Source organism: Mercenaria mercenaria, chromosome 13 (genome assembly GCF_021730395.1).
Source record: "Mercenaria mercenaria strain notata chromosome 13, MADL_Memer_1, whole genome shotgun sequence".
Taxonomy (NCBI): domain Eukaryota; kingdom Metazoa; phylum Mollusca; class Bivalvia; order Venerida; family Veneridae; genus Mercenaria; species Mercenaria mercenaria.
Genome location: NC_069373.1, coordinates 31,711,005 through 31,725,164, shown reverse-complemented (window position 1 = coordinate 31,725,164; position 14,160 = coordinate 31,711,005). Strand labels below are relative to the sequence as shown.

At 38.7% G+C, this 14,160-nt stretch overlaps 2 protein-coding genes across 2 annotated transcripts in view; both read left to right on the top strand.

Moving 5' to 3' along the window:
• LOC123530446 (cadherin-23-like) overlaps positions 1-3,606 on the top strand; it is a 52,093-nt gene extending 48,487 nt beyond the window's left edge. Inside the window, exons 20-22 of the mRNA XM_053520808.1 lie at positions 38-639; positions 880-1,024; positions 3,299-3,606. Of these exons, the coding sequence (XP_053376783.1) occupies positions 38-639; positions 880-1,024; positions 3,299-3,606 (1,055 nt within the window). The remainder of the gene's footprint in view (positions 1-37; positions 640-879; positions 1,025-3,298) is intronic.
• LOC123530447 (cadherin-23-like) overlaps positions 3,482-14,160 on the top strand; it is a 43,345-nt gene continuing 32,666 nt past the window's right edge. Inside the window, exons 1-10 of the mRNA XM_053521445.1 lie at positions 3,482-3,602; positions 3,968-4,080; positions 4,413-6,125; positions 6,283-6,483; positions 7,152-7,316; positions 8,243-8,365; positions 9,110-10,513; positions 11,243-11,449; positions 13,235-13,387; positions 13,939-14,061. Of these exons, the coding sequence (XP_053377420.1) occupies positions 4,014-4,080; positions 4,413-6,125; positions 6,283-6,483; positions 7,152-7,316; positions 8,243-8,365; positions 9,110-10,513; positions 11,243-11,449; positions 13,235-13,387; positions 13,939-14,061 (4,156 nt within the window). The 5' untranslated portion in view covers positions 3,482-3,602; positions 3,968-4,013. The remainder of the gene's footprint in view (positions 3,603-3,967; positions 4,081-4,412; positions 6,126-6,282; positions 6,484-7,151; positions 7,317-8,242; positions 8,366-9,109; positions 10,514-11,242; positions 11,450-13,234; positions 13,388-13,938; positions 14,062-14,160) is intronic.

The window sequence follows — 14,160 nt, the reverse complement described above, 5'->3', positions numbered from 1 at the left end:
GTTTACAATCATTGTTTTTCTTTCTTTTTTGTTTCAGGTGCACTCGATTATGAAACAAGCGATGCCTTTGAAATTGAGGTCACTGTTTCGGACGGAACGCTGTCTACGCTTGTTTACGTTGATATTTCCGTAACGGACATTAACGACGGCGGACCGTCATTTAGTTCTACAACTTTTACAGCATCCATTCCAGAATCTGCTGCTGTTGATACATCTGTGACAACCGTAGCCGCTACCGACCCTGACTTGTCAACCAGCACTTACGGTTCTTTAACATACTCTATTCTCAGCGGAAACGGCGATAGTAAATTCAACGTTAACCCAAGCACCGGTAAAATATCAGTGGCTGGCGTCCTTAATGCAGACGCAACATCAAGCTACTCTTTAGTAATTCAAGCCATCGAAGATTCCGGCGATAACTCAGCGTCTGCAACTGTTGATATAACAGTAACGGATGTGAATGACAATACCCCGACCTGTACCTCAGATCTTGCGTTTAGTGTGACTAAAGCGGAGGAAGGAACTATCGGAGATACTATCTTTAGTCTTGTTTGTAGCGACGCGGACGGAGATACCCTGACATATACAATCTCCAGCGGCGGCTCGACTTACTTTGAAATGAGTGGAGCTGATTTAAACGTATGTTCTTTTTAGTTTTAAGAATGCACTTCTGTTAGTATATTTTCATAATTCCTTCTGTGCATACCGGTATTAGAAAATCTGTTGATGAAGTAGATATAGTTGTTACAGTACTTCAAAACAGTGTACTGTAAACTTACAATATTTCTTCATCATTCATCAAGTAAAAAATCTAAAACTTAGAAAAGGGACTTGACCACAATGATATATTTAGTGAGTTGTATTTTTATAAATTTACAGCTGAAAGCCGTTGTTGACTACGACACGTTAACGAATCCACAATTTGATTTTGTGATTGATGTATCAGATATGACAAACACCTTAACAGTAACTGGAAGTCTAACAGTCACTGCTGTCAATGAAGATCCACCCGCTTTCACACAGAGTAAGAAACCCCTTCGTATCTGTTTTGAAATTCTCTTATATGCCCCCACTTCGGGGGGTGGGGGATATAGATTTGCCATTGTCCGTCCGTCCTTCCGTCCGTCCGTCCGTCCTTCCGAGAATGTTTTGTCGCGCCTAGCTCCAAAACTATTTGATGTAGAGTCACAAAACTTTACAGGAATGTTAGTCAGCATGTATAGTTGTGCACCTGGGGTTTCGCGTCCGGATTCATACATCCGTGTAGAAGTTATGGCCCCTGACTTTGTAAAAATTGGTCATTTTAATGTTGTGTCGCGCGTAGCTCCAAAAGTATTTGACCTAGTCACAAAACTTTACAGGAATGTTGGTCAGCATGTGTAGTTGTGCACCTGGGGTTTCGCGTCCGGATTCATTCAGTCGTGTAGGAGTTATGACCCCTGGCTTAGTTAAAAATTGGTCATTTTAATGTTGTGTCGCGCGTAGCTCCATAAGTATTTGACCTAAAGTCACCAAAGTTTACAGGAATGTTGGTCAGCATGTGCAGTTGTGATACTGGGGTTTCGTGTCCGGATTCATTCAGTATTGTAGGAGTTATGGCCCCTGACCTAGGAAAAATTGTCATTTTAATGTTTTGTCGCGCGTAGCTCCGAAAATATCTGTGTCCTTGGTCATGTAGTGGGGGCATCTGTGTCCCATGGACACATTTCTAGTTTTTTTCAGGAAATTGTAATTTTGTCCCTCAATACTGCAATTGTTTTTCAGACCCTGCATTCTCGCCATTTGGTAGGCCTATATCTAGAAAATTCTAGATGATTTTAAAACTGGCTTAAAATCGTATAACTGTTTATTATTTTATTCTGTAAAAACAAGGACATGTGTCTTTACATGTAAATTTGATAAGCCTATGAAATACAAAAAAAGAAGAAGAAACAAGTGCTGTCTCCATAGGATGACACATGCCCCCGATGGCACTTTGAATGAATAGTTATGGCCGATGTTAGAGTTTAGGACCTTTGACCTACGGATCTGGGGCTTGCGCGTGACACGTCGTCTTACTGTGCCACACATTCATGCGTAGTTATTTTAAAATCCATGCATGAATGACAAAGATATGGACCGGACACGCCCATCAATGCACTATCATGAAATATGACCTTTAACGTCTAAGTGTGACCTTAACCTTTGAGCTACAGACCTGGGTCTTGCGCGCGACACGTCGTCTTACTGTGGTACACATTCATGCCAAGTTATTTGAAAATCCACCCATGGATGACAAAGATATGGACCGGACACGCCCATAAATGCACTATCATGAAAAATGACCTTTAACGTCTAAGTGTGACCTTGACCTTTGAGCTACGGACCTGGGTCTTGCGCGCGACACGTCGCCTTACTGTGGTACACATTCATGCCAAGTTATTTGAAAATCCATCCATGGATAACAAAGATATGGACCGGACACGCCCATCAATGCACTATCATGAAAAATGACCTTTAACGTCTAAGTGTGACCTTGACCTTTGAGCTACGGACCTGGGTCTTGCGCGCGACACGTCGTCTTACTGTGGTACACATTCTTGCCAAGGTATTTGAAAATCCATCCATGGATGACAAAGATATGGACCGGACACGCCCATCAATGCACTATCATGAAAAATGACCTTTAACGTCTAAGTGTGACCTTGACCTTTGAACTACAGACCTGGGTCTTGCGCGCGACACGTCGTCTTACTGTGCCACACATTTATGCGTAGTTACTTGAAAATCCATCCATGGATGACAAAGATATGGACCGGACACGCCCATCAATGCACTATCATGAAAAATGACCTTTAACGTCTAAGTGTGACCTTGACCTTTGAGCTACGGACCTGGGTCTTACGCGCGACACGTCGTCTTACTGTGGTACACATTCATGCCAAGTTATTTGAAAATCCATCCATGGATGACAAAGATATGGACCGGACACGAAAATTGCGGACAGACCGACAGACTGACAGACCGACAGACGGACAGACGGTTAAAAAACTATATGCCTCCCTTCGGGGGCATAAAAAGAGGAATATTTGTCACTAGATGTAAAGTTAATAAAAGTGTTATTGTTTACTTTGTTGTTCTTATTCTATTAAAAATAGTACATGACTTTCGATAGTTTTCTCGAACGGCCCATAAATGGAGTAAACGGAGACAGTCCGGTTGCGTTCTTTCAACGTTCTGGTTTCAGTGTTACTAGTTTCAGATTCAAATAACATTAGTTTTATAAGTATATAAATAAGAATCAAATGCATATTTTCAGCCACATATTCTGTAAGTAAAGCGGAAAATACAAACCCAGGAAATCTTATAACTACGGTAGCAGCATCAGATCCCGACAAGGATGACACAGTGACTTATTCATGGGTGACGGCGACAACTGATTTTACGCTCGACCAATCCTCAGGTCAGATACTTTTGGCGGGAACACTGGACAGGGAGACCACTCCAGACTACTCTCTGCTGGTAGAAGCTAGTGATGGAACAAATGCTGTTACAGCCACTGTTACATTGACTGTCACCGACGAGAATGATAACGCACCAATCTTTAATCCAAATTCATACAGGTAAACCATTTTTAATAGTTTGATATTAATACAAAGGTCCATCAACATCAAATGCCATCTATAACATAGGCATCTTCACATGGATGAGCGTACCATATAAATGTCAAATTGGGACCTCAGTGGTTGAGAAGTTCACATCTCTGACTTCGAATGACTTGCTCCTCATCGGTGTGGGTTCGAAACCTCACTTGGGGTGCATAATTCGTGTGGAGAAGCCATTCGGCTATCTAACTGAAGGTTGGTTGTTCTATCGTGGTGACATAGACTGTGTCGGCGTGACTCTAATCTCAATTAAAGTATATCGGTAGCAGTCAACGAGTTTGAATGTCCGGACATAAGTGCAGAAATGTCATATATGATTTCAGTGCCTCTGTATCCGAGACATCCGCAGCAGGTGAAACTGTGGCAACTATGACTGCATCAGACGCAGATGATCCGTCAACAAATAACTACGGAACAATTTCATACACAATAACAGGTAATCATTAAGGAAAGGCAGTATTTTGACATAATTCATGATATTGTAATATGTAAAATGTGAATATAACGTTTTCTGTTAATTAAATCCTTTGACAATTCAATTTAACCTCTACACAATGAATTGAGATATAATTAGAATTTAGATGAATCTACAGTGCAGTCTATAAAACAATAAAACCCCATACAGGTTTTTTTTACAGTTGCATCCCTGAATTTTCTAACGACCTTATTTTACGGTTTGTTATGTTTGCCAGAAAGGTCGTTTTGACTCTAGAAAATGTGTTTGCTGCACTGAATAATAAATAAAGAAACTTTCAATATTAACTTCAGATGGAAACACTGATAGTAGATTTTCTATTGATACTTCAAATGGTGAAATAACAACAGCGGTTGCCCTTGACTACGAGGTCGGTACATCATACACACTCTATGTTAAAGCAACAGATAGTGGCGGAGGGGCAGGGGCAAAGTCTAGTACTGCAGTTGTTACGGTTACTGTTACTCCAGACAATGAAGCTGACCCCGTGTTCGGAGCTGGACCATACTCTACATCAGTTGCTGAAAATACCGCTGTTGGAACGAGTTTGTTGCAGGTGGTAGCTACGGATAACGATGACGGTGACGATGGTTCCATATTCTTTAGTATGAATCCACAAGCCAACTTCTATTTAGACACTTATACCGGAGATATCTTTCTTAAAGCAGCTTTAGACTATGAAAGCGCCACTTCACACACTTTTGATGTGGTTGCCCATGACAGCGGTACCACCCCAAGGAGTACAACAGTAGCGGTGATTGTTACCGTAACTGACATAAACGACATGACACCATCATGCACCCCTGTACTACAAACCGTTTCTTTTACCGAAAATACTGCAGATGGAACTACTATTGCGAGTCTGACATGTTCCGATGACGATGATACCTCTCCAAATAACGCACTGTCTTATGCAATCGTTTCTGTAAACGGTGGAGTGTCTGCGGCGACATTCGCTGTTAGCGGTTCTGGTGTTTTAACATTAGACACCGGCCAGATTTTTGATTATGAAACAACAACGACGTACAGTATTTTGGTGCGTGTTTCTGATGGTGGTACGACGGTTTTGTCTACCACAGCTACAGTGAATGTTGATATCACTGACTACAATGATAACAGTCCTGTATTTGGTTCTGCAAGCTACGCTTTTTCATTGTCTGAGACAACATCTGTAACGTCATCTGTGTTTGCCGTATCAGCATCTGATTTAGATACATCACAATCTGTGTCTTACATTTTTAATCCTACCAGTAGCAATTTCGGTATTGATGCTGGCACTGGCGATATTGTATTAACTGCCAAAATTGATTTTGATACTATCGGAACAAATCCTTTTGATTTAGTTGTCGTGGCTGCAGATGATGGAACTGATCCGAATGCTCTGTCAGCGACAGTAACAATTGCCGTTACTGTTCTCGATGATAATGATGCAACGCCGGTATTTGTTCCTGCTGTTTATTCTGCAAGTATATCAGAGGATGATGGCGTTGGTACAACTGTAACAACAGTGACTGCTAATGATGTAGATGGTGCAGATACAACATTGACATACAGCCTGGTTAATGCCTTCTCAGTATTCCAGATAGATTCAGGCGGTGTCATTACCATACAAAACAAAGCACAAGACTACGAAACGACAAAAAGCTATACATTAGTTGTCTACGCGGTTGATGCTGCTTCTCACACTGGGTCTACAACAGTTCACGTTGAAATCACCGGATATAATGAAAACAACCCAATTTTCAGTCCGGCAAGTGCATCAGTAAATATTGACGAAAATTCCGCCACTGGATTTGTTGTTATAGACGTAAATGCAACCGATGCTGATGACGGAGAGGATGGTAGTATTACATATTCAATTTCCACAGAGCCTTCCGGCTTTGAAGGCGTATTGGCAATAGATCCAACAACAGGCATTGTGACAGTTGCCGGTGATATAGACAGAGAAGCTGTCACGAATCCGTTATCTTTTACAATGCAAGCAAGTGATGCTGGTACTTCTCCAGGTAAAACATGAATTCATTTATCTCTGAAGTGGATAGAACTGCTTTCAGACGACATTTAATTTAATTAATTACTGTATAAACAATTTTTGCAAAAGTTAAATTCAAATTAGAATGTGTTAATGTTATGTTACCACAGCGTGATTTTTTTTTATTCAAGGCGCGTTGACTGGAACATTTTCGCTGACGCTGACAATCGATGACGTCAATGATAACACACCGGAATGCTCATTATCCTTGTACAGTGCTAGTATAGCAGAAAATGCTGGTGCCAGTACAAGTGTTAGTACTATTGGCTGTCCTGATAGTGATGCAGATTCTCCAAATAAAGATGTTACCTATTCTATAGTCGGTGGAAATGGTAAATATTTATTAGTATCTTTTAATTTGAATTATTTCTACCATGGAGTCATTAGTAACACTGTTTATGTTTATCTGTAATTACACAAGAATGATTTATCTACGGTTGGTACATCTAACATCTAAAAGATTTCGTTAATTCTTTTTAAAGTCCTTATAATATCATCTAAATTACAAATAATGCATATATGTAATTTAATTTACAAATGATACATTTTGTCATAATTAACATGAAAATTACAAAAATGATATTACAGATAAGATAATAATACACAGACCTTCTATTTTTGGTGAGTTTAATATTAGTCCAACCACTGCAGTTGTGCGCCGACCTTTCAGTGATAGGAGATCCTAGACATTATCAAATGTACTGATAGACCTCTTGGAAGAACCACCTGACACACACACATTCCTGTCAGACGATTTCTTCGTTTGTAAGAAATATAACCACTGCTGCAACACTCAGTCTGTTAGATGTTAGGTGCAAGTGGACTTAAACACACTTTCTAAACAGGCCACGGCCAAGACTTTAGATAGACAAGAAAGCATTGTTTTATTGGTTCAAAATCCTGTGACTTTTATCCGTCTGTCGTCTGTTGTTGTAATAGTAATGACAATCTTTTAGACATCTTTGTTAAATAATCGTAAATTATCAAATAATGATTGCAGATGGTAATTTTGACGTGAATGGAGCTACTGGAGTAGTATCCTTGGTGACAACTACCCCAACACTTGACCGGGAGACCGCGCCCACCTATCAGTTACTTATACAAGCCGCGGATGGAGGGACTACAAGTTTATCTACAACCACTACTTTAACAGTAATACTGACGGGTAAGTTATTAATTAAGCATACGAACTATATATGTTATTGTTCTATTTACCTGATAACAAAGCTTAGGGGCGGGGATACAAGTGTCATCTTACGGCTGGTCGGCCTTGCGGATGACCGGTTGCAAAATGTTTGTGAAACTACATACTTGCAAATATTTAAAGAAATAGCAATGTAACTTCAAACGCATGACTTCTATGAAATGTAGATGTGCGTTGTGTTTTTTTCTGGGATGGATAAAGTTGGTATGTGGAACCCATAACCCCCATCTCACACAAGCATTTTGAGTAAACTGCTTTTCAGGCTTTAAAAGTGTTTCACTGACACTTCATACATATGAACACCATGAAGTGTAGCTATACAAGAGTTATTTTTGTGACCGAAAGATGCAGGGACATATATATATCCCTCTCCGCCCCACTATTGACACCATCACCAAATAAATCTTTCTTTTGACGCGCAGTTGTGTGTTGACACTGAAAAGGATAACGAGATTCCATTGAATCTTCGTACATATCATTCGTGGGAAAATGGGATGTGGGTTACTCAAGTTTTCTCGAAATGGTTGACTTTAGGGACACCCATGCTCCCAAGCCCTCTCAAGTGTGTTGCGCACGCTACTTCCAAAGTTATAAATGGATTTTAATGAAACTTCATACATATGACAACCATGACGTGAAAGACATACCTTCCTCTACCCTATCCCTACAAAAAGTATTTCTTTTTTCTTGAAACTTAATATACATATATTTTCAGAAAATGGGGGTTGGGTGTGGGTGGGCTGCTTGACGAGGGTGTATGAATTACATTTAGAGTTTATATAGAATTTGAGATACAGTAACCATTGTTATTATTGTTTTCATTAAAATGTTTGGCAGAACATTGAAAAACATATTTTAATTAAACCTTTTCCATTCTGTTGTTATAGATGTAAATGACAACGATCCAGTGTTTACCAATCCTGATGTTTCATTCAGTATAGATGAGAATCAAGGTGTAGGAACTGTTGTTGGCACAGTTGCAGCAACGGATCAGGACAGTGGAGATGCAGGTAATTAAGGTTTAAAACATAGCGAACGTACAGAGTATATAATTGAGCTGCACCATGAGAAAACCAACAAAGTGCATTTGCGACCATTATGGATCCAGACCAGCCTGCGCATCCGCGCAGTCTGGTCAGGATCCATACTGTTCGCTTTCAAAGCCTATTGCAATATTAGAGAAACCGTTAGCGAACAGCAAGGATCTTGACCAGACTGAGCGGATGCGCAGGCTGATCTGGATCTATGCTGGTCGCAAATGCATTATGTTGGTTTTCTAATGGTGCGACTCGATTATAAATAAAGCACACTATAATTGCAGAAACATTTTATTTGTGTATCTACATTTAAATGATCAACTTTTCTTTTATCTGTGCCAGGTTAAATCATTGTTGAGATTTTTTTAAATTTCACATCTCTTTTTAGCCTCATTTTTGAAAAACTATGTAACAAACTCGTGAAGAACAGTTTAAGCGGCGTATCGCTGTTTCTCTTTCTTTGGTCTTTAATTCCTTTGAGTTTTACACAAACCTAGCGTATAGTCTCAACAGAATACATGTAGAACTTAAAATGAGCAATCCCGATATTTCTTCAGATTTAGTGTGCATACAGAGCCGTTTTGAACATGCGTTTGAAAATTACAATATTAAGAATTATGACACCTCAGACACTTATTTGAATAAGGAAAAAAAGTCAACACATACGCCTGTTTTGCATGTTGATATTACGTACTTTTTATTGAAATTTGTTTTCAGGGGCATTTACATTCAGTATCTTCAGCGGAAATACTGATACAAACTTAGCTATTGATAGCAACACAGGTGACATAAAGTTGGTGGGTGCATTGAATTACGAAACGACCACATCGTACACTCTTATCATTCATGCAACTGATAAAATGGCGACTGTGAGAACAGGCACGGGAACAGTAACCGTTAATGTGAATGACGTCAATGATGTCACTCCTTCATGTACACCAGCTGTTCAGACATTCGAAGTTCAAGAAAATACGGCAGCCACAACAAATATTGGAACTGTCGCGTGTAATGACGCAGATTCTGGTGCAAATGGTGCGATTTCTTATGTAATTTCTACAGTAGATGGAGTTGCTACAACTACACCATTCCAGATTGACAGTACCACTGGAGCCTTTGATCTGGCAACAGCAACTCTCGATTACGAAACTGATCAACATTTGATTGTAGTTATACATGCAATTGATGGAGGTACTCCTGCATTGACTGGAACTGCTTCTATTAACGTGATTGTAACTGATTTCAACGAACACACACCTTCGTTTACAGCAACGCCATATTCACAGACGGTTATAGAAACTGCGTCCATCGGTGATTCCATTTTTCAAGTCACTGCGTCAGATTCAGACACTGCTGATACGTTGATGTTTTCCATAAGCCCCATTAGTACAGTGTTTGATATTGATCCTTCAAATGGGCAACTATCATTGATAGATACGTTAGATTATGAGGCGACACAAACTTATGAAGTAACCGTTCTTGCAACTGACGATGGCGCTACACCGAGAACAGGAACTGCGACCGTAACAATTAGCGTAACTGATGCGAACGACGGTGTGCCAGTTTTTAATCCAGCTGTGTATACTGCAACAATATCGGAGAATGATGCGGTCGGAACAACAGTTACAACAGTAACTGCAACTGATTCAGATAGTACGCCGTCATACACCATCCAGACAGGGAATGGTGATGCAGTATTTCGTATTGAATCGTCTGGTGTTGTGGTTATAGACAGTGTTGTAAACCTCGACTATGATTCTGCTACAAAGGCTTACACGTTGGTCGTTACTGCTGATGATGGTGTTAACACAGGGACTACGACAGTCGCTGTTGTGGTAACCAACTATAATGATAATACACCAAGTTACGGAGCTACTACTAGTTCCACTGCTACGTTAGCGGAAGATTCACCCTCTGGAACCGCCGTTGTTAGTGTAACGGCTACCGACGATGATCACGGTGATGACGGGGTTATAACATACTCGATAACTAGTGGCAATACAGATGGGTTATTTGCGGTTAACCCTTCAACTGGAGCTGTGACTTTGGTTGGTGCGCTTGACAGGGAGTCGACTCAAACATACACACTGACAATTACTGCTACCGACGGTGGAACAAATCCAAGTAAGTCTGTTTCAAGCTGATGATTTTAATTGTGAACGAAATCTTGAAATATGTTCAATAACCAAAGTTATATGAGCCGCGCCATGAGAAAACCAACATAGTGGGTGTGCGACCAGCATGGATCCAGACCAGCCTGCGCATCCGCGCAGTCTGGTCAGGATCCATGCTGTTCGCTTTTAAAGCCTACTGCAATTAGAGAAACCATTAGCGAACAGCATGTTGGTTTTCTCATGGCACGGCTATATATATTTTGTACCTTAAACGTTAACCAACAACATTATGACTATCTTGTACGACGTTAAGTATCAGCAACTCACAATTTATAACGTGCAATTCTACATAATTATTATATCTTTTCAAATAAAAAATCATGTATTAATACGTACATAGAAAACTGACTTGTACCTTGATTTTAAAATGTTAAGTGGAGTTACTGGTTATTACTTTCATCATCAGAGGTAGTTAAGATATATCTTTTTTCTGTCTGTGACTATAATCAGCTAGAAGACGATTCGTCTTTGAAAATAAAGAAAGCGATACATAAAGCATTCAGTAAAAATCAAAACTGTGTATTGTCAGAGGTTTATATGTTTCAATTACAGTCGCGTATGTTTAGTATTCAGACTGAGTATCAAGCTGTTAGTGTTTCTTTGTTATTTTTTATTCTTCAAGTGTTTTAGTATATTGCAATCAGTTTTATGAGAGAGTTTAAATATTTGATCATTTCAGATGCAAAAACGGCTGACTACATTTTGACTGTTCAAGTTAGTGACGTCAATGACGTAACGCCGACATGCACAAGCTCACTGTATAGTGCTACTGTTGCAGAAAATGTCGTGACAGGAAGTTCTGTGTCACAGCTGACATGTTCAGACACAGATGCTACCTCTCCAAATAACGCTGTAGCAACCTATAACATTATGTCTGGAAATACAAGTATGTATTTACTACTGCATTTAAATTGATTCTGTAAATCACTGTTCCTGTACTGCAACATATACAGGTTAAGAAACATAAAGTAAAGCAAAAGGTAGCTTTGGTCGCTGTCTTTGAATCACCACCCCAAAAACTGAAATCTTGCCTTGGATTAGAAATTCGTGAATTAGCTACCCATCTGGCTAACTGAAGGCCGGTAGTTCTACCCAGATGCCTGTCAGTGTATGAAATCATGCTTGTAGGGGTACACGGGGATCTTTCTCCACTATGAAAAGACGGAAAGTAGTTGAGGCCTGAGACAGAGAATAGAAATCAGGGGGTCGAACGTTAAGTGTTGTTGTGGGAGCCTTTATATGAGCAGCTGTTGTGGGAATCAACATGGCGGAAAATAACGTTTTTTGGTAAAGAATTTTCTGAAAACTTCGTAAGTGTAACTTTGTTTACATTTTTCTATTAATTTCAATATGGCCAGTCCATAGAGCTATGTTTTGGCTTTAATCGGCATCAATCGTTGGCTAAATAATTTTAAGAACAAAAAAGTTATTGAAGGCACCAGTTGGCTGATTGGAGTAATATTTTGAAAGACCTTCACTTTTTATCTCCATTTTAATGTATCTAAACCCTACTCGGGCCTTAATGTTGATAACAATGGTTAATTACTTGCTAATTAAGAAATTCATCCATTTTTTACGCTCATAAATAGATTTATCGCCGATTATTTTCACTTTATGCATGTTATGTTGTTGTGGGGATTACTTTATGACAATTTTTCGTAGTTAGTAAACATTGATGGAAATGTCCTGGGTTCAGGTCTGGCGATAATAAGTCTGGATATCACTGAAAAGTGTAAACTGATTCATAATTAAGCAGTGTTATGCACATAAAATAATATGTATATAATGTTATTAAACAAACTGAAGAATTCTACCGTGACAGTGCTAGGAACATGAAAAAGGACAAGAATGTATGTGTAATTCATGGAAATTGAAACATCTTGATTTTTTCCCCTTTTAATATGCACAGTGTAAATAATACAAAACAGAGAGATGATGAATGTATGTATTTTAAAGGAGATTTGTCTTTATTTGCACAATTTTAAATCAAGCCAAAACAGGTAAAATCTGTTAGGGAATAAAGCATACTTTGTTTCCGGTAACATCCTCAAAAACATTAGGATAGGTAGGTCGACTTTTTTTTGTTTTTGGAATTTTTGCCATTTTTTGGCCATATTGAAATTAATAGAAAAATGTAAACAAAGTTTCACTTACGAAGTTTTCAGAAAACTCTTGACCAAAAAACGTCATTTCCGCCATTTTGACTCCCACAACAACAGCTGCTTACATAAAGGCTTCCACAACAACACTTTACGTTCGACCCCCTGGAAATAATGGTTAAAGAAAGTAAAGGGGACCGAGTGGTTAAGGTCGCAGACACCAAATCACTTGTTCACCGCATACATTTATGCACCAGTCAGAATGTGACCATCATTACCATCAGTGAAGCAATTTAATCAAAAGAATATTTTATAACAAAACATACATATGACATGAACTATCATGAACCAGTTTGCTTGAGGAAGATAGTGCTTTAGCAAGACACAGAGTTCTTTTGTATCATTAATGAAAATACATACAAAGATGTAAGTATGATATTTATTGAAAACCTGTCCAACGCGCAAACAAACTGCCACATTAAATCTTCGGATTTTTTATATATTACAGTGGAAAAACTGTTTTACTATCTTATTAACAATAGTAAATATATACGTACATTTATGCTTTTTAGACGGTGATTTAGCTGTGTCTAACTCAGGCGAAGTGACAACAGTAAATACTCTAAACAGGGAATCTGTTGCAAGTTACACTTTAGTTATAGAGGCTATTGACAGCGGCACAACTCCACTTACGACAACTACCACATTAAAAGTCACTGTCACAGGTATACATGTTTAATGAATATGAATAAATTTCCAGGTATATATATATATATATTTAATGATTTCACAGGTATATATGTTTAATTAATTCACAGGTATACATATTTAAATGATTCTCATGTATACATGTTTAATTGATTTAAAGGTATACATAGTTTAGTGAATTCACAGGAATACATGTTTAATAAATTCTCAAGTGTACATATTTAAAAAAATGCTGTTCTTTAATAAAATGATTTAGATATTAGCATTATTCATTTGATTATGGTATTTCTTATCCTTAACACTAAGTTGCGATAAGACTTCAGTTTGTTTTTATGTTTTTATAGTCTAGACATGTAAATATGCAGTTAGAAGCATTTGAGTAGCAAGGGAGTTTTCTTAAAAGAGACCAAAAGGTTTTCTTTTATAGTACCGTCCGGACGTTGCATTTCTCTATTTCAAATGTTTAAATTGCCAGTGATAAGGTTTGAAATTATTAAATTTTCAAACATGTAACAAACAGCTATACTTACCCGATGAATATTCTACCAATCATATCGTTCCATTGCAGACATAAATGATAATACCCCTGCGTTTACCTCGGATCCCTATCACATGACTGCAGCAGAAGACGCGGCAGTTGGCAGCGCAGTGGGCACTGTTGCAGCGAATGACCCTGACAGTGGAAACTCAGGTAATCATTTATTAAAGCAGAGACACAAAACACTTCATGTAAAATCATACCACATTCTATAAACAAAAACGTAAGCGTTAGTGACAACATACTTCGTAG